This window comes from Diuraphis noxia, unplaced genomic scaffold, assembly GCF_037042655.1.
Source record: "Diuraphis noxia isolate RWA-SAM2 unplaced genomic scaffold, SU_Dnox_SAM2 contig0002, whole genome shotgun sequence".
NCBI classification, from domain to species: domain Eukaryota; kingdom Metazoa; phylum Arthropoda; class Insecta; order Hemiptera; family Aphididae; genus Diuraphis; species Diuraphis noxia.
Genome location: NW_028301712.1, coordinates 16,614,833 through 16,641,947, shown reverse-complemented (window position 1 = coordinate 16,641,947; position 27,115 = coordinate 16,614,833). Strand labels below are relative to the sequence as shown.

General features: G+C 28.8%; 1 protein-coding gene across 1 annotated transcript in view; it reads left to right on the top strand.

Moving 5' to 3' along the window:
• Positions 1–27,115, top strand: part of chm (lysine acetyltransferase chameau) — an 84,174-nt gene that overhangs the window by 49,127 nt on the left and 7,932 nt on the right. Inside the window, exons 9-10 of the mRNA XM_015511612.2 lie at positions 14,068–14,214; positions 20,190–20,296. Of these exons, the coding sequence (XP_015367098.2) occupies positions 14,068–14,214; positions 20,190–20,296 (254 nt within the window). The remainder of the gene's footprint in view (positions 1–14,067; positions 14,215–20,189; positions 20,297–27,115) is intronic.

Below are 27,115 nucleotides of genomic sequence, written 5' to 3'. Positions count from 1 at the left end.
ATATAATAAGCTAAGAGTGGATTACTTAATAATAATTAATAAGTAACACAAAATGTTTGAGATTTCTTTATTATTATGTGGATATCTACTTATCTATGTGTAATTTAAGAGTTGTTTAAAAAAGTTATTGGGGAAAAGAAGGAATGAAAAATATTAAAATTAAAAATAATAATATGTTTATGTAATTATATATTTACAATATGATATATTATGCAACTATAAATTATATATTATAAAATTATAAATTTAAACACAAAATGTATAAATATGGCAGTCCATAACGTGATTAAAAAATAATTAAATTGAACTAAATCTCGTGTCCAGGCTCTTAAAAGTAATTCAATAGTTGTCTAATTTTGTCTATGGATACAATAACTGCATTGCGTCAAAGTTCGTTAATCTAACGTTGTTTATAGTTTGTTATTAAAACCTTTTGTTTTATTATTTGTGCAATCACATATAGTTATAGTAGTTTTGTGAACATTTTAAACGGTTGATTTTTTTTTTTTTTTAAATATTATTTATAAAGTTTTCCTGACAAAGTCATCTAAACATAGCTATAATGTACTAAATGGTTGATGAAAATATTTTTACTAACAAATAGCTTGATCGTCCCTTCTTGTGGTTCATACATATATATTTTGTCCTTTTGTATGAACAGTATATGGGTACACATATTTTATGTACCATATACAACGTATACTATATTCAACAAAATCGTCTAGTATTCTTCTGGCGTGAGATTGAAATATTTTTCAAGTAGTTATTTTGTCAACCGATTTAAAACAATGCAAATTGAAATTTTCTCATAGGTGGTTTACCAATGTATAATATTATGCAATATGCATATTGGTATCAATCAATATACACCGTGATATTTTGCATAGGAGCTGATGATGTAGTGCAGCTGCATAAGTTTCGCGCATATACTTTTAAACGAGTGTTTAATCCTATACATGTGCTATAATCCGGATTCGTTCAAGTGATACACATGATCATTTAAGGGGTCTTCTTTTGAAACGAGCGAATTTTTAATTACGCGTAGAGATTTAACAGAGGACTATATAGGTTTATTTTTACGGGTCACATCCGTTTCGGCAGCTATATGCATTAATGAAACATGTACGCATGCAGCATTATTATTACCTATAGCATTTACAGTTAATACTATACGTACAAGACGATTTTATTTTGTTTTCACTAAGTAGGTTTGATTGTATTAAATGAATAAAGCGTATAGCTCAGATATAGATGCACACATTTATTATATTTTTTAAGTGGCTGGGAAATTTAAAACTTCTGGATTATACCACCAAATGTTGCACAATTAATTATATTCACTTTGGTTAGTTGTAAGGAGGGGATGATTTCCGTTAGTGATTGCTGCTAAATGCATTTTGTCCTTAAAATGTTCCATAATAGTGTTAATGTATTATAGTCAAATGTACCTAAATATATTAGAAGTTTAAGTGCACGTGAGTCAGCTAGGTAATATATTTTGAGCTTTGCGCTGACTTGCATATAAAATACAAATCTATATAATAAAATAAAATACATTATATTTGAACAATTATTGTAATTTGTTGTTAAAGTAATTTACACATTCAATTCCATGTTTATTTTAATCTCTATATTCACGCGTGAGTTTTTTCATGGCTACTGATTAGTATTATTATTTTATCTATACTTTAATAGGTACGTTATAGACTATTATCTAAAGTTTATCATAAATCATATAGTTGTGTGCCATAGAAATAAAAATTATTTTATCATCTAAGTGTATTCTTTTAATCGTTGTTACGTAATCAAATATAATACATACCTATTATTAATCTGATTATTACAATAAAAATTAACTATTCTTGGTTATCAGGTACCGATTATAGTGGTAGAGTATATATTATTCCATTTGTCTAGTAGATAACTAAAGCTTATACTGAGTTCAATAGACTGTGTTCGAAATTTAAATTAATAATAAAAATGTGCATGAATTTCTATAAATTATCAAATTATCTAAAAAAACGTATGATGTATTTTTTACCAAAAATTGTTACCACTTTAAATATATAATTAATATTCCAGTGCTTACATGAAACCATAGTTTTTTTTTTACATAATATGTTTATCGGAAATTGAGTGAAATACAAATTGAATTGTGCTAATTATTTTATCGGAACAGTTAGCTAAAAATAAATCCAATCAATTAAACGACCTTCCTGTTTACAATTTGTTACTTTGTATAAATTAATTATTGTTGCACCAGTTTTATGTTTATTGCGGTAAAATAAATATTTACCCTTTAATCTTGTTCCTTAACAATAGTAACCACAGTATAAATATTATGCTTAAACAGAATAAAAAATTATCATTGTAATTCTGGTACAAAAATAGAAACATATAGTATTTTTCTTATTAAAATTGACTACATTTTTGAACTAATAACTAAAATAATGAAAGTTCATTTATGTATTTATATGTATTATATATTTATCATAATTGTATGTGTATGGTGTGTTATGGAGGAGGCTTAATTTATTCAAATGTCATTTAAATTTAAAATTATTCCATAGTTGCCATTACTTTATTATGACATTTTGTATCTCAATTTACCATTACCCGTTCCATTTAATAATAATTGAATCAAATTTATAGTATTAAATAAATTAATAATTAGACGAAACTACAACAAATTTAATGTCTTAAATAACTTGAAATAAATTATATTAATAGTGGAATATGAAATCAACCAATCTGAGAAATATTATTCGGTTCTCACTTATTTTTAAATTATTTTATATTAAACCCGTAATTTCCACAAACTCCAAAACTTTTAAAATTTGTTTTTAATGATTTTGTTAACTTACATTTTGAAATACGTTTCCAAATTGGCAACTTTTTTACTTTCGCCGGTGGCATCCAGACAGTTTTCAAAATCATTATATTATATATACATTGCATCAAGTACCAACTAAACTTTATACCATTTAACCATGCCACTTTACGGTTTGAATGGAACGATAGAAATTCATTGGTTTTGCATGCTCTTTTTTTGTGTTGTATTTTTCTGTGAACACTTCTTAACAATAAGGGCTAGAAGTATAGTGCTTAAAAAGTTTCACGTGACTCTTAATATCGATTGGAAATGGAGTCTAGTTGGTACTTCGAAGTGATCTTTTATTTTTTTTCTCTGTATTTTGTGTGAGCCCAAGAAACAACTATACTGGTAAAGTGGTAACTATAGAAAAATGTTTTCTGCGGTGTTAACCGAGCATAACTTTGTTTAGTCTTTTAAGATTAATACCTACTGTATCGTCACTGTATAATACATTTGATATCACATGTCCTTATGTCAATATTGTAGCTAATCGCACGTATTTTCACCATATGGTTATTAATATTCACAAAAGCTAGTCAAATATAAAAAAAATCTACCTGGTATCTATGTCCATCTCGGATCTTTGTATTGTTGATAAAATGTATTTCTATACCAGCATAAATTATACAAGCACAAGCCAGTGGTATATATAAATATTAAAATAATTCAACGGCAATATATAATATATAACTCAGAGTCGTTTCATATTAAAAAGCATCAAGTGATAGTTCTTCGTTTTACAGAGAACAAAAACTAAATAGCAAATGCAACAATTGTTCCTACGTACTTTCTTACCAATTATGTACTAATAATACTAATTATAATACTTAATTTTTTTGAATTATTTATACTATTTTTTAATCAATGTAGAATTGTAGTAATTCTGTAATTTGAAAGATAATATTCGGGATAATGTTAAAACGTTTGTAATAATGACAAATCGCTCTTTGTGAAATGTACATTAAAATAGTTGAATAATGATAGTATGTATAATACGTGTGTACTCGTATTGTACATCTGTATATAAATATTAATTAGTTATTTACTACATGTCTACATATTATGTTAATATCGTTTTTATAAATAGCTAAACATTGTGTACCTAGGTTTAGATGACTTTGTCATGAAATCTTTATAAATTATAATAAAAATAAATTAATTTTGAAGCAGCTTAGGTACATAATATAATATTCTTCTGTAAATTAAAATATTTTTGAATGTCAAATAATGACAATAATTTTCACGTTCACACAACTATAGCTAGTTACATAAGAATCATTTTTTATTCAAGTATAGATATAACATTATTTATTCAGTATTATAATAAATAAATCAATTAACAAAAGAAAGTATTAGTTTAAAAAGTTGATTGTCTGTCCAAAATGAAATACTACTTACTATTAATACTTAATAGTTGACATTATATTTTTTCTTCTATACCATAATTTAAAAAAAAATGTGTCGATGACTTGCTAATATTGAAATCAACGATTACTGTTTAATCCCCTACTACTATATGAATTCTTAAATGTACACTGAAATGTTTATACAATAAATCAATATTTTTTTATAACCCCGTTACTACAATAATGAGTTGTTCATCGTTTTAATAGCACATAGCCGAATATATTAATATCTGCTATACTTTTAATCTTATTATTTTTATAGAAGAAAAACTAATTTCCACGATACAAAAGATTTAAAAACTTTTTTTTTAAATGTTTATCAAATGTTTAAAAAATAATTCAAGTAAACATATAGATTAATAAAACAACAATTTCACCTATTGTTTGATTTATTTACTTATATTTCAATAAATACACCTATATATTGGCTATTGTGTATTATTATTCTTTGCCCTATAAAAGATGAACCACTGTGTTTTTCTGTTTTTTCTGAAATCATGTATTGGGTAGGCTATGGGTGAGTTGCAGCCCGACATGTCGTTTCCGCTGTTGGAGACCGGTGAATTCCGGCCTGATAATATTTTAGCTGTATGTGAATTGCATATGTACCTACGATGTACCTTACCTATACATAATACTATATAATGCGCCTGGCAGATGCATTGTTCGATAATATACATTGCAATAAACGAATAACGATAAACAAAATGTTCAATACGTATGAGAAGTTATATTTTTGTATAATGGTCATAAAGATAATATAGATCGTTTTATCGTGTTAGTGTGACTTGGCTTAACTACGTTAATCGGATAATTTCAAATGCCAAAATGAAAATTGTCAATGCATATTCAGTCCGAAATCAATCGTTGTTCGTATAAGTTTGTTTCGTTTGTATATAATATATTAGGTATACGTATTTGAATAAAGTTCGTCATGGAATTTGTATATAGTGAAAAATCGAAGACACTACAAAATGATGTGCAGCGGTGGCCTTGCTGTGTCAAAAATTGTAAGTGCTTTATTAAATTATCACCTTCAAATATAATAGTTGAGAGTAACACCAATCACGAACATAGTGAACCTGAAAAAAAAGCCCTAAATAGGCAAATAATGAATAATTCTCTGAAAAGAAAAGCTTTAGTAGACATTTTTTGCAAACCGTCAAAACTTATTCGCTTCAAGTTGATGCAAGGTGATAACACCGACTTTGACTATCAATGATTTATCATTAATTCGGCATAATATTCATCGGGCCCGTCTATCTGTGCACCCCCTCTTCCGAGCTGCATTGAAGAATTACATGCCGCTTTGGGATCCATGGAAATTAAAACCGACATTGGAGAACAGTTTTTGTTCGTAAACGATAAAGCAAATTCGATAGTTGGCTTTTCTACGCAACAATAAAATATAAAAGTGCTATGTGAAGTAAAGAAAATATACGTCGATGGGACGTTCAAAAGCTGTCTAAAGAACTTTTTACCATAAATGGCCTTAAAAATTATGTGTATTTATCTCTTATGTGTTTTTTACTACCCAACAGGTTAAGTACTACATACAAGTGTGCATTTCAACATGTAATTCGTCACTCCATATCCGTTGGTATATCGTGCTCTCTTATTGACATTTTTATAGATTTTTAACCACCAATACATGGTGCTGTAGCGGAAGTCTTTCCTAATGCAAAAATACGATGATGTCGATTTTATTTAGGGAAAATTTGATAGAAAAAAATCCAAAGCTTAGAACTTACTAATTTATACAATGAAAACACAGACGATAGTCATTATTTAAAATATTTTTTTGGATTGCCATTTTTGGAGCCTGAAAACGTCACAGACTGCTTTACTGACGACTTTTTGACAATACACCCGCACCCTGCTGAAAATGACCAGAATATGAAATTTACTGCAGACTACATTTTTTAAAACTATATTTCACTGGACGCTATGTTGCCCTCAAATATTTGGGCACAGTTTACTATTCTAGCTGCAACCGTACTACTAACAGCTGTGAAAGTTTTCATTCAAAACTAAACATGTCGTTCTACACTAGCCATCCTAACATGTATAACTTCATTGATGGGTTACTACAAGTTCAATCTGAAACATACATAAAATTCAGAAGTAAAAGTGTAAGAACAAAGAAAATGTGTGAAAAAGAATCTTTCATTAGAGAACAGATGATAAAACACGGGCTAAAAGGAATAGAGAATTTTGATTTAATTAAATCGTTGAGTTTTAAGTTTTTGTCAAAACAATAGACAATGTACTTAATTAATATACAATATTATTAGGTATAATAAACGAATATTTTTATTTTTTAACATTATTATCATAATACACTATAATATATTCTTAAAATACAAAAAAATATTATTGATATAATACCTATGAATGCTTTTATTTTTTTTACGACAAATATTAATTTACGATAATTATTTATACTAGAAAGTATGTAATATTGTGATGTTTTTATACTATACTATGTATGTATAGACATTAGACATATATATAGTATATATAATTTATACATTTTTGTATGACCGCAATTCGTACGTACCTCTCATAAACCTGGGCCGCAACTCATACGTTATTTTAGGGATTGGGCTGCAACTCACCAACACCGATTGGGTCTATATCAAAACGGGAATGTATTCGTATAACATAGGTGTACCGCACAGTAGATATTGACGTGATTAAACGGATTCATCTAATTTATAACCTTCTCTACCTGTGGTCAAGAAATTTATGGTACGTAAAATGTTCTTATCGCAAGGTGATCTGATTTAGAAAAACTATAACTAAGTAAACTTGTAATCCACAGGTCATCGTGTACATAACTCAAACCTTCTTTCTCGACCCACCGTACAACAGCTTGGTAGTGCTCGGGGCTCGTAAAACATTTTTTTTTTCTTTTCATAAATATTACAAACCTAATATATTATTAAGTACATAGTTATGAATATGAATATACCTACGAGTATAGTTTTTTTTTTATTGGCGCTTTCGTCGTATTTATTATATTATATTTCAGTCATTCGCAAATGTAGAGATCACGTGTGTGTGTGTGTGTGTGTGTGTGTGTGTGTGTGTGTGTGTGTGTGTGTGTGTGTGTGTGTGTGTGTGTGTGTGTGTGTGTGTGTGTGTGTGTGTGTGTGTGTGTGTGTGTGTGTGTGTGTGTGTGTGTGTGTGTGTGTGTGTGTGTGTGTGTGTGTGTGTGTGTGTGTGTGTGTGTGTGTGTGTGTGTGTGTGTGTGTGTATGCTGTATAGTGTCAGCCGTATTATTATACAAACCTGCATGCGAATATGCGCCAGCCCAGGTGTATATACATTGTTTGAATATAAAGGGACTCTTCTAGGATCTTATAATATCCGTGCGATATTATTGCACGTATCTCCGATGACGAGCGCCCGCATAAACGCAGATATTGTCATATTGCATGATGAAGCACGTCGCGACGACATCATCTTCGCATATTATATTATTATTTATTATTATAATAAAGGCATATTATAGGCACTTGCGACACATATAGGTAGTACGTACGAACGATTCGAAATCGGTAAACGCTATTTTATATTAAACCGAACTATTTAAGTCCTAAGGTTTGCGTTTCCACGCGTATGCATACTAATATTATGCACCATATTATTATCCTACAGTGTCTAGGTACAAGAGGTACCTACATATAATATGTTACACATGTGGTTCGTATCGATTTGATTTATTTTCGTTTGATATTCGTTTCGAGAAGAGACGCCATATATATAAAATAAAAATAAAAAATAAGAAACGCAAATTCCTTTTTACAGGATTGGGTGGAGGTTCTTTGGACGTCTTCCGTTTTTTTCGGTCTTGATCTAACGGTTAACATGAACTTACTACTTGGAATTGGCCGATTTTGTAGAAAAATAAATAGTTGAAAAGAATTCACAATCGCTGAAAAATCTAGTAAATAATCTGGATAATGTAATACAACTGAAAAAATACATGAGACTTTTGTAAAAATTATATTTAAAAAAAAATAAAGTGAACAAAAATGTACTTCTCTGCTATACAGTAGTTATTGAGCACATCGTTGTAAGTGGATGTGTTAAATTTGGATACGTTAAATACGAAAAAATATTGTGAGCGGAGAAGTTATGTCATCCAAGCATACTTATATAAATTACCAAATTTAATAATTTAAAAAAAAAAAATTAAAAATATCTCATTGCTATATAAATAGCGTAACTTTCTTGTGCTTTTTTTTCTTTTATAGGCAAAAAGCTTTTTGAGAATTTTATATTAAAATTACTAATGCCTTCTATTAAAAGAAAACTTTTTTTAGGTTTTTACTGATAAATAACTAATAAGTAATACAGGGGCGTCATTTGGGGGGGGGGGGTCAGGGTTTGCGGTTGCACCCCTTACTTTTAGAATGTTACAATTGGCCTGCGCCTTGCTGAAGCCTAAAATAATGCACGAACCACGAATGCACAATTATTTATATGATTAAAATCAAATTGTAATAACCGATCTATAATATATGGAAATAATTGAATGCAGGATAATATACCTACATATACGTTACGTATGTATATCTATTTTTATATGGCCAGGTGAAATTTCAAAATGGCCTGAAACTTCGCACACCCGAAAAAAAAACCTGAAATGACGCCCCTGAAGTAATAAGTTACAACATTAGAAAAAATTATCATGGCTTTAAATGGTAATTTAAACACTTGGTGAAAATGACGAGTGTCTGCGTTTATTTATTCTTGAATTCAAAAATTTGATTTGCATTAAAAATAACCATTTTTTCATGTTTTTTTTTCTGATGCTTTCAAAAATGATAAGGATTTTACATTTTGACTTCTCAAAAATGCTAACTAGATTCACTTGTAAAGATGTTGATGCCGATAATCGGAACTTTTTCATTATCCTTAATGTTGATAAAATACAGAAAAAACACACATCGTTATATCAATTCACTCGCTACGCTCAAAATCTAAAACTGTATTTAAAATATATTTATATATATTAAGAGAGGGAACACAATACAAAATTCATTTAATTGCAATCAGATTGATATAAAACGTGTTTTTAGGAGTGTATTCACCAAACATGCTCACCACCCACTATTTTTCTTTTAACAATGAATTTACTCGAGTTCTGTTCTTGGGTCTTTTAAATATAATTAAAATCCATATTTTCACATTATTACTGAGAATTTTTTCATACTGTTTAAGGATTGTATGTGTTTTAGCGGTACAAACTTCTGATTTTTAAATGAAATCCCGCACTTCTTTACTGTAAATTATTTAGTAAAAAATGTTATTGAAAGTTTTGACGCGGATAATACCAAGATACCAAGAACTAACTTTAAAAAAAATAAATTGATATACATACGTTAAGAATATTAAGGAGAATCATCTTTGACGTAAATCTTGATTATGACTGTGTCGTATTTATGTTCTTATATATATATATAGGTATATACTATATATATATATATATACATAAATATGTTTCGCAGACGAAATCACATGTCTTGCGGTTTGATGCACCAAACTTTAGGCGTGTGAAATGTGAATTCTTATGCACATTGCATCATTTATATACCTATATATACCCTTCCGTAAACGACGAACAGGAAAAAAACTACTTTTAAAGGCTTAACTCTGACGTTACTTAATGACACACGTGCGTTCGATCTCTCTATATATATATTGTGTGCAAATACCATAGCCCGCGTGTGGTAATACTTGCGAACCTATATATAGTATATATTAGTATGTATATATACTTCTAAGATGTATGTATATAACTTTCGCCGTTCATCACGACTCGCTTCGTCCTGTTCTTCCGACTTGCGTGTAGTTCGATAAAAATTTCATTATAAATCCGTCGTATACACATTCCCTCGCGGCTCGCGAGCACAACACGCTCGTGGTGAATACTATATGTATATATATAATATATGTACGAATCGTGTGTTTGTTGCACTATTAGAAAATTCCTCGTGGATACCATTTTATGATGGGATTTTTTTTTCGTTTCCATTACTATTACTATTATTATTGTTTGTATATATTTTTATTGTTCGACGCCAGTGCGGTAAAATCGCGTTCGACTCCCCTAAAATGTCATCCAGTGACAGGTGCCCGGCCTCGTTTAGAATTGACTAATGTATAATTTACTTTATATATATATATATAATATGCCTACAGCATATACACACACAATGCGTAGGTATAGGTGCTAAATGCATAATGTATATTTTTACCTATAGTACGATATTGTCGATTTGTCATATTGCTGTGCGTCTGATGTTCGTGTATCAAACGAAAATTAATTACTCGAATACACTTATGTCTATATTTCTATTATATTCTATGCGCCTTTCTACGTTCATCGAGGTTCGTGTTATTTCATTACCGGTATAGTGGTTTTATTTTCCTATATATATATAGTATGTACATGATTGCTACATATTAAGCACCTATATACGCGTCTACTATTATGAGAATAAAATATTATTTTATGAAACACAAATTTGACTGTGCCTATATATGTTTGAGATGTTTTCATTTATTTTGTTATAAAATTAAATTATAGCTTGATGAACATAATATATTAATTATAAGCGCTTTAAATGTACATACATATTTGTATTTCATCAGTGCATCTTTCCGTATTTATTCTTGTTCTCTATATAAGTTGTTATGGACGTCTATACCTATAAATTGTATTGACGTTGCAAAACAAAAAAAACTTTTTAATTCCAATCGCTAACTTGCATGACGTCCATTGCTTTAGAATTTATACGATACAATAAGTATAAGATAGGATGTCGGCGGATATTCCACCCACTTTGCAAACTTTGACATCTTGGGGACTCCTGTGGTGCGTACTCCTTGCAGCCGCGGTCAAAATCCGCTGTATTATAATAATATGTCACACACACAAATATTTAATATAGATCGGTGCGTCTCGGCCGTCTCGTTCGCCGTTTTATATATAATTATACGTCCGTCATCAGTTGTTTAGGATTAGGAGTAACGTTGATACCGCTGTGATCGATCTCCTCCTCCACCAATGCCGTTTTGTCATTATAAACCTAGACCAGAAGAATCAGTATCCCGCAGCGACGTTCCTAGATCATAGGGGCGAGCCAGGCGAACTCCATGTCATATTATACCAAAATAATTTATCGGAACATCGCTATGGATGGCTCTTACTGATGATGTATTAGATTTCAACACCTGCAGTCGCTTCGAGCCTACGTGTTCTTTCAGGGAATTTTATTAGATAAGATTTATCATTTTCATTTGAAACAGTTTGTTAAAACTTTCTCTACACCTGCGTATTTAACGTTGAAATATCATTAAACAAAATTAATTTTGTGTATAATGACGATTTTCTGTAAGAAATTTTAATTTTTAAGTCTTACAATTATTCATAACATAACTTATTCTTGCTATTATTGAATAAGTTCAAATTTAAGAAAATAGGCTATAACAGCCTTAAAGAAATTTTTTCAAAGGTTTTAAACTAAAACTAAAAAGTATACCTACATATAGCTGCACCGAAACTATCCATCATATTATTTTACACTTTTTTGACAGCTTATAATTTTTTTTTTATATGTATTCTATTCATATTATACATACAATTATTTTTATAAACAATAATAATGTTGTGAATATAGAATGAATTATTTTGTAGCTATTTTTATAGCAGGTATATAATACCAACCTCTGCATGCTATGAATTGCATTTCAAGTAATTTCTTTCAAACTCACAATAATGATAAAAAATAATACTACAAACATTAACTCCCGCCAAGATGAGTGAGACAAGATGAGTGCTCAACAACCAGACTTTTTATCCCTTCCGTAAATTTTATTTTATTTTTATTTTATTCACTGTAAAATGTTTCCCTTCACATTTTTCGCCAAGTGCATTTTAATAAACGTCAGAGGGAGATTAATGAATGTATCGATCGGTTTTATGCATTTTTTTTTTTCATATAAACCCCTTCATCTGCTGAATCTAGCACTTTTACGATGATGTGCGTGCAGATTGCAGCTCTTATGGAAATCTCATTTGTGTGGCAAAATTTCATATGAAAATAATATAATTCAGACATTAATTATTACAAAATATTTTAGTTATTAACATTATTTTTGTTCATAAATGTATAAATAATATTATTCTCTAATCAAATCTAATGTTAATTGAAAAACGTTTTCGATAAAAAAAAAGAAAGATTATCCATTAGCTGGAAAGTTCACACGTTTTATAGTTATTACTTTATTAGCTACCTAACTGCAGTTGTTTTAAATATTTTTAACATTTCATATACCTAAAATAGGTTTTTATGTGCACTATCTGAAAATTATAATGCATTTTTGTTCAACAATCAATTCAATTGTATATTTTAGTACAATAATTGTATATTAATGAGGTAACAAACAATACATTTATTCGCTGCGGTATCAAACACAATCGTTGCCTTATTGTTAAACAATTAACGAGATTGTCCAACATATTATATTGACACAATAGCATGTTAATATGCAACTAGAATATAAAATGAATATAGCTTAAGCTATAGTAATATAAAGTATATATACACTAGTATTATATATAGGTAAGTAATATATAATGCATACATTTTATAATTATTTGTGTAATATTGGTGTTTATATATTTAACTCAAACAAAATTGTATTGTCTTATGAGTGTTTAGATGACGTAAAAAACCACTCAAAAACTCAAAATTCAATGATAATTTGTTTTATTACCGTCAATTATTTTCGCGTCGTATTTAGAATTTATATTGATTAAATCCTTGCTAGAAATTTATTGTTTGAATTCTGCAATAAGCCACTTTAGGCATATCTATAGGTATATTTAGTATGGAGTTGTTGAGACGGTTAATTCGTTTTATATAGGTACCTAATTATAAGTATTGAATTAATGCTAAATGGAAACCGTCTTGGAGCGGTACAGTATTGATCGGAGAAATGCAATATGTTTGCACCATCGTGGGTCGAATGCAATTAAGTCACCATTGACCCTCATAAATTAAGTTATCTTCCTAAATGTCGTCTTTTGCGCGTACATACATGGCGTATGTGTATAATATTTTATGGCAAACTTTCATCTCTGATAATAATACTGTACCTATATAATATTGGCTTATAGTTATATGAAAAGTTACGGCCATTACTTAAGAATCTTAATTACAAAAAGTAAATATTATATTATTATATTAACGAGATCACGTGTATTGGTCCATCATTATTTCTATCTATAGATGTTAATCAAAAATTTAGTGTCTAAAATAAGTATTTGCAGCATATATTACCACTATAAATTATTGGCTCTTATATTTGTAATAACATTTTCTTATGTTTGTTTTTTTATTTTGAGTTAATGTGAGACAAAAAATGTTTTATAAATTATAATGATAAATGGTGCAATATTTTTCCGATGTCATATATCTCATTATTACATTAATTTGAAATAAATTTATTGACTTATAGGTGAACACTTATTTACATCCCACAAATAATAATGTATTTCATTAAATAATTACGTCTTTGTTTATTTTTATTGTGGGAAAAAATGGAATTTCATGTCGTTATATCATCGCGTTTGCTACCTAGGATATGATAATAATCGTTGTCGATAAAATAATTAATAAATGATAATATTCATTATAATTTATATGTATTATATTTTGGTAACGATATGTCATTAGTCTCGTTCGTTAATTTTTTTTTTGTGTCCAGGTTACTTGCTGACCAGAGTCGAGGGCAAAGTTGGTTCGCCCGAAAAACCGTTGTCCGATTTGGGTCTGATATCGTACAGGAGCTACTGGAAAGACGTGTTGCTACAGTACCTTTGTGACTTGGGCGGAAAGCAACTTTCCATTAAAGGTGAATATTATTATTGTTATTATGATTATGATTATGATTAGTATTTTTATTATTGTACATAGGCATTATATTCGTTTACGTCGATCTCTAGATCCGCGTTATGTGTAATTAGCTATTGCAAAAAAAAAAAAACTATCCTAATAAACCATCGTCTTTAGGTTATAGCGGTTCTTGCACCTATCTAAATGCGTATATTATAATATGTTTATACTGTCATCTCTCTCTCCTCCGGATGGACGGATTTTATCGACGGTCCCTTATATATACTTGTATTTCTGTGTCTGTGTGTGTGTTCTGGCACGTGCGCGCATGCAAAACGACGCGATGCCCTCGTCGTATATATGTATATAGTATATAGGTGCAAGTACGCGCATTTTATTATAACCCTTTTCTCCACAGACCGACGCCCACACACCCGCCATCCGTCGACGCCAATATTATTATCATCGGGGTGTAAAACTCATTGGTGAGTCGTATATACACCACCACCTACTCCATATATATATATACCTATGCGTGCACATACAATGCTTATACCCTTCTGTAGATTATGTATACGACGACGAAGAACTGTGTGTACGCACTGTGCACTTCGGCTCGTCGTAAAAACCTGCACACGCCGTATATAATAAGTTTTATATACAGTGTCGTAAAACGCGATTATTGCAGTTTCGAATAATCCCTTTCCTTTCGCCCCCATTCCACCCCGTACTCATCCAGCCTTGTGGATATGTGACATATATATTTAGACAGAGAGATCGCTGACCCCGTGCTTATATAGTTATATTACATTATTAATGTTGTGTGCGTGCGTTGCAGGACATAACCTGCGACAATATACAATTGTATACGGCGGCTCAATGAAGATAGACGTTTGCGCGTGACGGCCTAAAACCGGGCCACGGATTTATTATTATTATTTATATGGTGTGTTCATAATATTTTATGTGCCCCAGACTCGTCGGAGGTACTGGCCGGGGATTTTATTATTATACATATTTTTTTTACCCCTTGAAAGCGGATGAAAATTGTATACCACCGCATCGATCTTATTGCCAATGGGTTGTACAAACATAACAATACATAATACGCTCATCGAGTCGGAAAAATCGTTTGTTTGAAATAGTTTAATGAACTCCAATACTAAAATTGTTTAGTTCCAAACTCTAAAAGTTTATAGTATTATATTATCACATAACAGGCAGATATTTACGGGCGCATTTCTGTGAATTTATTATTATTGTTCTATACAAAACGCGTCGCTCGAAACGTAGCTTCTGTCATATATTATGTATGTTTAGATGAAAATGTTAAGCTAAATATTTCGCTTCTCCATTGGACAATGTGTCTTCTATCTTGTAATAGATTTACAGTTTTTTATGGGAAAGAACGAAACATACTTTATTTAATCAGTAAGTGATGTGCAATCTTTCAATACTATAGCTCTGATAACGGAATATTATTCAAATACCTATATAACGTGTTGGTAACCATAATATATTACTATATCATATGGTCTAGTAGTTATGTAATTGATTTTTTTTATAAATTTGAAGCCCAAAATGATAATATGTCTACATTGTTGTGCCGTATTGTTGATTATAAATCCTTTCACAATATTAAACATCTTTTGCTAGTGTACCTACTATTTATTCAGAAATTTTACTGTGGTATAGTTGATACTCGGTATAGACTATAAATTGTTTGTTAAGGTTTTATATTAGAAGGCTAATTCAGATGAAACTCAGATTACGCATGTGTATTGTGTAATTACTTCTAATAAGCCTCCGGTGAAACACATTTATTATTAAATAAATAAAACACATATACGGTATTGTCAGTGTTACGTTTTAAACTATCAAAGTTTTCTGATTAATTTACAAGTATAAAACAATTACCTTTCTGTCATCGCAAGTTTTATTCTTTGAACTATATTGTTTTAGAATTGTACGAATTCTATTATAAAAGTACAAATGTATTACGTGAAGGATTTGTAAATTATTAAAGCATATGACGTCATGTTTTTTGGTAAAACTCCAATGTATACTGTGGTAGAACAAAAAACTATTTTTGTTTCAATATATGGTGTATTTATTGTTATTGTCTACTTTTGGATAAAAAAACTATACTATATTAACCTGATTAGCTTAGAATATTTATCTCATTTGGCAGTGTCTCAAGAAATGCGAAAACGCGATATAGATACTTTGAATATTATACAAAATATGAAAGACCTCTCGTGAACATAATTTTCGTTATTGCTACAATTTCAGTTTTTTCACCCAGATTTATCTATATGAACGATAATTTTCTTAGATCACTGGAAAAACGGATTAAATATTAAGGATTTATTTTAAAATTTTGATTGATCGAATTTGTAGTCCTTATAAGTATATATAGTTAATAGTTAATAGTTTATTAGCTACTCAGACGATTTGAAAATGTCGGCTCCACTATACAACAATAGTTTTTCTCGCGTTCATCCTAAACACCTCTCTCCAGTTTAAATGAGCTTTAAAGTTTAAATGTTCAACTTAAAGTATAGTAAAACTTTACGAAACATCTCCCCGAAAACATGTAAGCCGAGACCCTTGTTAACGTAGTACTATATATTATGATCAACTTTTTGGAATATTTCCAAATGGGATTTTTCTTTAACCACTTATTTCATGACCTCGGAAATTGTATAAGTATTAAAAATACGACGTGAAAAATTTCACCAAATAACATATATGTATAAAAAAAAATAATAACTGGGGAGGTTGCTGTGAAGTATAGTTGGGTTTCGAGTAAGTCACTCTAATGAGTGTTTTGAATTTGAATTTAATGTTAAATTCATTGTTTTTACTATAAAAATTTTTTACTCGAGTAAAGATAGTTATCAGCCTTAACGTCTACAGAATAATTGATTTTAAGTGATAAGTATATTGATAGTTTTTAATTGCCCTATATAGGAATAAAAACTGTGAGATAACCATGTATTTAAGTTGTTTCAATTTTTTTTAACTCGCAAACAAAAATTTTATTATGTTCTATGCTCCTATAAATATCTGATAAAAATTTGAAAAAAAAACACACACACACACATATTCAAAATCCTGTAATACATTGTAATGTATATCATAGTAGGTATAGTAATAATACGAAATAAGTATTAAAAACAATAGAGCTTGTATACAAATATTAATTCAATATAATTACGTGTCATACAAATGTATATACTATTCAACCAGATTTTATTCAATCCCTCTTATATCTTGTTGTTACGAAAAAAAGCGTTTTCGGCTTTATTTTAATAAAACAAATTAATAGTTAGTAATCTAGTTTTTTATAACCATAATAATTATAAGCATACAAATACAAAATATACACAAACCCTATAATTTCAAATATTATTACAACAGTTTATTAAAATCATATTTATTTATATTGTTTTATTATCAAAGTTATATTTCAATACAGATATAAGTTATTTTTATATTTTTTAACTTCGTACTTCAATTTTAAGATTTTGAATTACATATTTTATTGTTTATTCGTATAATCAAGTCCTTTATTTTCTTTATGTAAGTACTTGTGTATTTTCTCATTCAACTTGTGTAACAGTACTTTCTTATTTTAACTTAGTAATTAATACATTTCATTAGAATTTTTAAGAAACAGCAATATATAGGTATACGTTTACAAAAAAACAAACATGCATTTAATTAATAATCATTTCCAACGAATCTAAATATTTTTATAGCTTCAATGCTACATAATATATTATTTAATAAATAATTAAACTTAGAATGTTCAAAATTATACTAATGAGCACTTTTACTGTAAAATCTTTCCTTCGTTAATAATTGTAATTCTTATAGACTCATAAAAAAAATATGTATTTCTTAATCGTTATATTTGCATATATTATAATTATTTTTTAATTACTCCTGGGTTAATAATAAATATAATAAATACGAAGAATAAAAAACATTTCGTCTTGACCACGATAGTTTTAATGATAATGTTTGTGAAATGTTGACCCCTAAGATTTCATTCACTGGCAAATTTCGTTAATTTATCAACGTCCTCAATTGATCCGGATTTCTTCATCGACGTGCATATACCATTGTTTCCGCTTTGCATTATGCAACGAAACGCAGTGCGTATGTATATGTCTTATGTCTAAATTACTTATTTGCTTTGTTGGATGTACCCTCGAATACACGATGTTGTGTACTATACAATATTGTTTACAGTATATTTCGTATACCTATATAATAATTTGTATTTTCCTCATTATCAATTAATTATATAATTCCATGGACGTAATGTCTTTATTGTATATCTCTAAAACTGTAGACGGCAGATACCCGATCCATCAAAATGACGTTTAATTTGAATTAAATATATTTGAGGGTCCAATCGTACACAGATATTAAACTATACACATAATGGTATACGTTTTATACAGGGTTCTGTTTAAAGTTAAAATTGTCTCTTCATAAATGTATATAAATGTATATAGGATAATATATCGTGACATCATATTAATTTAATCATAGGCGTCATGGCGAGTATCTCATATAAATTGGGATCAAATTTTGTAAGTAATTAATGATTCATTCATTCATATTAAAAAAAAAAATACTCGAAAAAGTATTTTATCTAACAAATAAATGTATGGATAATATTATAAATGAAACACTACTGACAATTCATGTGTGGAATCCACGTATCAGTGTTTTTTACCATTGTCATTGATAATTTTATGCATCTGACTGTTTTCAAGGGTTTTTTTATACGAGGTTTACTAATTCTCTTCCTTTGTTTACCTATTGATTACTGATGTTCTAACTTTACAAGACTATGTGTCTATGTCAATTACAGACTTTCGTGACCAATGTTATAGGCTAATACGTATATAAAGTGTGTTTCCTTTTAATGGTAACACTAAATAATTCTGTTCAGTGACATCGGATTAATATACGGATTTCGGGAGGGGATAGGGAATACATAAATACACATTTCTTGATGATTTTTACATTTTTAGATCTATCCGTGTGCGCATGCGCAATATAACTTGCATTTTTTTAAATGGCAACAGGTATTTTGAATACCAAATTCGGATAGACCGAATTTTTTTAAGTCGGTTTGGTCCTTTTTACCATAGCTCTAAAATCAAAATTGACTAAATGGCAACCAGTCAAAGTTTCGATTAATATTATTGAATTTTTCACCAATCATACTAGAATTTTATGAATTATTATGAAATTGTATTTATTATTTTTGTATCCGTAGGTTTGCAGATATTATTAAATAATTCAATAATATTAATCGAAACTTTGACTGGTTGCCATTTAGTCAATTTTGATTTTAGAGCTATGGTAAAAAGGACCAAATCGACTTAAAAAAAATTCGGTCTATCCGAATTTGGTATTCAAAACACCTGTTGCCATTTAAAAAAATGCAAGTTGTATTGCGCATGCTCTCACGGATAGATCTAAAAATGTAAAAATCGTCAAGAAATGTGTATTTATATATTCCCTATTCCCTATTCCCTCCCGAAATCCGCATATTAATCCGATGTCACTGGACAGAATTATTTAGTGTTACCTTTAAAAGGAAACACACTGTATAATAGCTGGTATAAGACTATACACTCTTTAATTTTCTTTATATATTGACCTCTACGATTGTAAACGTTTGCAAACCTATACATATCAAGTGTGTGTTGTTAACTGTACCTACATATCATTATTATAATATTCTTTCCATATCAAATTCCACCGTCGCGTAATATATACTATTTTTCGCATGGCCGTGTTTATTGTGTATATAATTTTATATTTATGTATTAGGTATAGATCATTGCAATAGTCTACTATATATACGATATACTATCTGCCTTGGATCATATATAAATTGACAGAATCACGTGGGAAATGTATTGTAAACAATCGGTGAATGTAATTTAAAATTTTGAATTCCAGACATGAGTCAAGAACTGGCCATCAACTCCTATGATATAGTCAGCACGCTCCAAGCCCTCGGTATGATGAAATATTGGAAGGGAAAGCACATCATACTCAAGAAACAGGTAATATACACTCATTTTATTTGATTTCGGCGGGTCGGCTAATATAAAATTTATATATTTAACCTCCCAAACGTCTTTCCCTGCAAAGGCGACTTCCTCATCTTATTTTTAGTATATATATATATATATATATATGTTATGTGTGCATGTCATAATACAATCCTTTTAAACCGAAGCTTTAGAATAGCAATACGGGATTTTTTGTATAGGTAAGGCACTATATGTACATATTCACTGTTGTGGTACCGTAAAATCTGGATGCTGATTTCCGGTCGGAATATAATATACTTTTTCATACATATATAGTATATTATTGACTACTTCGGAAAAGTACAATACTACAATATAATATGGTAACGAATCTGTTCTTGTCGAAATATATGTTTTTATGGTATTCGCGTGCCATTGCCGTCCATTTTCATACTTCAATGAATAAAAAAATATTAAAATATTATATTTATCTATCGAGTAATTACTATCAACAATTAAATAATCACTTAACCAACACCAGCTATGGATGCTGTCTTATTTATACAATATGATACATTTTTTACCCTTATAATTAATATTATTGTATTTTAATTATTTTTACTAATAATATACTGACACATAATCAGTGAATATATATTATATAGTTATTATAACCAATTATATATTATATAACTATATAAAGATACGAAAGGTATTTCACATATTAATAAATTTTTTTTTAAATTAAGTATATAGGGTATAGGTATGTGAACAAAAATATTTTCAAAAATACATAAAATTACTGTAACTATTTATAGTAGTAAAAGAACCACATTTTATATACCTAATTGTTGTAATTGTACAGTTGTTGTATTATATTTTACTGTGTTGTGCAAATATATATATTTCACAGATTTATAAAATTATCATTTTCTGTATACATTTAATCTTGAAAGGTTATTTTTAAATGAAGAACCGTATTTTTCTATGCTTACATAAGATACGAGCTGAATTTGTGTAACAATGGACTTAGTTCTACTTCTAGAACATAGTACATTTTTGAAAGGATCTAGATTAATACTTATAAAAGAAAACTCCTTAATGATATTAAGAAAATAATATTTTCTTTATACTTATCAACACGATTAGAAATCTATATGCTCCGTTATAAAGCTTCTTATATTCCACTTAAGTTTTCTTTTCGTATGCTATTATTTTTCAGTCTATGATATTTGACTGTCTTATTGTAAAATAATTATTACTAATGTCTGAAACATAGTTCTTTTATTTTTACTGCCAAATTTGATCATAAATTATATACCTACAACACCTGTATGTACTTACTTCAATTTAATAGTTCTTAGTAATCTCTCGAGGTTGAAGGTAAATATTATATGCTTATTATATTTATGTATTGTACACTAATTTACGGTTGTTGTTTTTTTTATTTGGTAAAACGTTTTTCTGCTAAAATGTACAATTATAATTGTGTATTTTGTAGTATGTACAACTCGTGGAAATCAACATAATTAACTTCTCTATTTATGTACTTATAAGTTATATGTTTATAAGACATAATGCCTCGTAACTAATTTCCAATTTGAGTAGCTCAATTATTATAAATCATTTCTTTGATTATACATTTCTAATTAAAATTAACATTTATCTGCAGTTTGAATTTCTATTTTTGCAGAAAGTTTAGTTTTTTCAAGTTTTTTATCATTTATCTTTATTTCTTATTAGACATATTATCAGAGATTGACTATACTCTAAAACTATAATAATATACCCAATTTAATCGATGATGGTTTTGAAAAAAACGAATTAACATAACCCGTTTTTCCGGCTGTAGTTTGAGACGATTTATAATATATTAAGTATGTATATATGTATATATGTATATATGTTTATTTTTTGGGTGACGGGTGTAATTCAGTGGACAATAAACGTGTCACATTTAATATTATTAGGTATATTACAACGTACACGCACAATATAACATATATTGTGCGGTCAAGGAAAATACGGTTAACATTTTGAAAATATTGTACTGTTTCCACCGATTACTTATTGTAATAATTATTATCATTGCAATTTATTTATGAATAGTAATAAATTATATTAATTATAACAACAACAACAGTTGGAAATGATTATGAAAATTAAAGTTCCTCAGAAATACAGTAGAAGCTGTGGTCTGTTGTGTACTGGTCACCCGTCTCTCCTCTAAAATAGTTATAATTAACTTAAGCGACCGGTTCGTGGCCGTCTTGCCCTCGTTTTATTATTATAATGGTTATATTATGTTAGATAGTTTTACAATAGTTCAGTCACGTGTGTATTTGTGTGTGTGTACGTGCGCTTGCGCGCGTATTAATGTAGAATGGCTCATATATTACGTGTGCGCGCGCATAAAGCGGAAGTTCCGTTTTACACACACGCTGATACCCGAATTAGATGGCAGTCGACAAATCATTATTATTGTAGTATTAATGGGCTCGTCCGCTACCCTATGATTCGATGTATTATTATTGTGTAAAACACACATTGATTCTCTAATATTTGTCTAACTAATAAACGACCGAAATTATTTTCCTTAATGCTTCCGATATAAAAAATCAAAGGGGGTGGGGGGGGGCAAAAATCTGACCCTCCATAAAATAAATACTGTTCACAAAAAAAAAAATTGAACCGTAAACTCGTTTTGTTCTTTTTTATTGATCTTCAGATTTACGTTTTTACTGTTTTTAGTACCTATATATTATGTGTATTTGATTGTTTTTCTTGGTTCGCCTTAACTCTTGGATATTTACTTGGTCAATAAGACTATAATTATCTATTCTCGTTCAATTCTTGTGAAAAAATATTAATTATAGTTCCTCAATAGTGTAGTACCACCGTTTCTTACAATTCTAGTTTTTCTTAAGGTACAGACCTAAGTATTCAGATGTTTATGCAAATGTAGTATCTGCAATTGATATTTATAATTTATCTACAGTATTTTCTTTGTCTAATACTCAATCAATTTATTAAGTAAAAAGGACAGAACATTCATGATTAAGTAAAAACTGACAAAATTCTCATTCTTCTCAAGGTATAATATTTGTTCTTGAATCTTGACTGGCGCATACAACAAATGCAACCTGCATGATGTACCATGTACCTATTAATTATTGTTATAATCTTCAAGTTGTATAATGTTATAACTCAATTATTACAAGCTCGTATCAGAGATGATTTGTTCAGTTTTTTTTTTTATTCCCTTATATTCATGTACTTATACTTACTTTACATTATTTTTTCAATTTTAAAAACGATTTGCTTCTAAGGATGAGATATAGGTTTGCAATCATACGAATATGTTTATTTATAAAATGTCCACCACTTCACTACGATTTGTCGGCTTCTGGTATCAATGTCAAACTATAATTTAAATTGAATATAATAATTATTCTGTCGAGATACTTTCTATATATTTATATTTTTTTCGTATAATTTGTCATCTATATACTATTCCTACTCTATCGATTATAAAAAAATTTAAGTTAAATAATATTGGTTCATAAAGAAAGTTTTAATACAATAGTTGATATTGGCACCTACGCATAATTTAAAATTAAAGATAAAATAATCAATATAAAAAGTTATGTTTTGAATTCTGTAAGTATTAACAGGATCTTTATCTAAACATATATTATTATACGACGTTCAGTTAACAGGAACTGAAGTGATAACCGATTTAGATTAAGTAAAAAAATCATTTTATCCTTAAATCATATTAATTTAAAAGAAAAGAAATTAATAACTTTTACCCTTTTACCCTCACTAAATATGTTGTATTAAACATCTAGTGTCCTCTGTAAAACACAATTTAAAAACTACATTTAACTATTTAAGTATATAATGTATATTATAATATTTACTCTTGGTACATTTATTTATGTATATTGTTGCTAATTACAAACACTATACTCTTATAATACAAGAGAAAAAAATATATAAACCATACGGCCAATAACCAATTGAAACAAGAAAATCATACAATTTCCTTTCAAATAAAGAAAACCGGTAGGAAATATATTGTTGCACCAAACAATGAGCTGTAACCTGTAAGGTACAATAAATTTAAAAAAAAAAATCATATCGACAAATTTTAATTTTTGAAAACTGATTTTTAAGGTGAAATCTTTTAAGCATTTGTAAGTGAGTAGGAAAGTATCTATGACATTGAGTGAGTATCTGCGTTTGTACTGTAATACTTTTTGTCGAGTATTCAAATACGCATATTTTACAACACTGTTGGTAATGAACATTGGTAACGGTTTTAATTATTACCATCGCTTGAGCGTGGTAAACTTATATTTTTGATACTGTTTGGCGGTACATAAATCAGAAAATGTATAAATAGTTTCAGTTGCAGATATACACCCTGGCAATCAATGGTATACGTCTAACTCTGATGATTGAGAAAAATCAAGTGTCTATTGACACACAGTTTTGAACAGCTTTCGGCAGTTGATTAAATGTAAATCAATTGGCTGTTGACTTACAGTTTCGGTGAAAACACGATTTAGTATTTGTCCTTATTTAGCGCCCAAAACGAATTTAGCAACTAACTCAGGATTCTGAGTTGCTTGAACGGCTATAAAGGAGCGGATTACACGTGCTAGAAAAGAGACGATGGGTGGACGTCGTTATCGTTCGACTGTTGAGTATTTTTATTTTTCCCCCTGCAATGAGAAACATCAGTTGATCAGTTAGTATTTATTTTATAATCCAATTTCGCTTTGTCAATAACTAACTATCGATTTTTTTGTTATTATTATTCGTTAGGAAAATTATGATTTATTATTATAAATCATCATGCATGGCATCATAACGCGAATGCGTGTAATAATTTTTTTCTACACAATATTACAGTTTCTTCACTTCTTAGTTTTGTACAAAAAAAACTTTATTCCAAACTTTTAATATTCGTGGTTTTGCAGTTACAAATGAGAGATGAATTATTTTATGCTATCATTTTGGATAATACCGGGATCGTAAATCATCGATGTTGAACTGCCAGAATAGTAAAATAATGTCGTTTAAAGTTTTTAAACACTTGGTGCAAACTATTAATGGTTTCCATAGAGCCTCAAAACAATATCGTATGGCTGTATGGTTGTGAATCGAATAATATGTTTTCTGAGTCCTAATGACGTTTATCCCTTTATTAAAAGGTTTGTAGATTGTCCAAAGAAACAATTTATTAAGAGTTGAACTTATAAAATTTGTGTCATCAAAGAATATTCAATGTCTAACATATTATGTATTTTTTGAATTAGGATTTTTATTTCAATAGGACCTCTAAAATCAAATCCATTAGCTCTGGTCCGATTTGTATTGTTTAATATTTTCTTCCTTTAATGTGTACTTTGTTTGGAAAAATCCGAACCTTTTATAAACGCAAACAAAGTAATATGGTAGCTATTTAATATCCATTTAAAAACCAATACATTATCATGTATATATAGAATGAATGATTTTCCAACTCAACTGCCGTATACGAACACGCTCGATTTTATGTTAAAACCAACCGAAGGTTTTCGATGAAAAATAAATTAAAAAGTACTAATATTATACACGAGCAGTGGTTTCCAACCTTTAATAAGCATTACGCTAAAATTTATAATTTAACTTTTTGAACCCTTAAAAAAAGGCTTATTAATTTTTTATATTTTTAAACGATAAAATTTTCAATTATTGATACTAAATTATAATATAAAACAATTCAAAAATATGCTAGTTTACTTTTCCCAAATACCTAATTACAAAAATAGAAATAAAATAAAATACTGATCGATACTTGTAACAGTTTTAACTGAAAATATTATGAAATTTATAATGAATTATTAATTTAAAATTTATCAAAGAATAATATATTACTTAATATTATGACTTCTTTGATGTTGATGAGTTGCGAAATTTTCTAAAATGTTGTAATGAATATTCAGAATATTCATATAGGGTATTACACCCGCATACATAATATTATCGTTTAAGAATCAATGGGATTTTTATGCTTTGATTAAATAACTACTGTTATATTAACTGTATAACTATCTGTAATTTAACTAAGTATCTCAAAAGAGATATTTTAAGGCATCAAATCGAATTTTTGTTGAGTCTCCGAGAAATTCGTTTAGTAGTGAAAATTTAGCAGTTTTTAAGTGAACATAATATTTTTCCATCAATATTAACCGTTTCCCAATTCTTCCCTTGCATTTCAATATTTATATAAGCTCAGCTCATTTAAACGCCCATAAATATAACTTATTAGCCGTCAGAAGAGTAGTAAAGTGTAGTTTGTAATAAATAAAACATATTGAATATTCTACGAATGTTAATAAGAACGTTTATACCTGCAGAAAATTTGTCCACATTTAAAAACACTGGTTTTGTCTTTTGGAATTTTTCAATTTAATTCAATTCTCAATTATATTTGGTGTTAATTGGTATTTATGATATTTTTTCAAAGATAAACAAGTCCAAAAATACGTTTGACGACATTTTAATTGGATTTTGGTAACATATAACTAAGTATGGAATTTAGTGTTAAATTTAACTTTAGCCAGTAGAACCCGGTTTAACTCAACAAAACTATGATTCAATTTGACTAATATATAACGATAGAAATTAACTTGAAGATATAATTAAAACTAGATTAGTTGAATGAAGAGTTAACTGCGGCTTTTGGTAAAATGGCCCTTAATGTTGTTCTCGTGTTCCATCCACTCATCGTTTATAGTTTATACCTCTCAATATCCATTACGGATAGGTAGGTACTATAGAATAGGCACTTGTCTA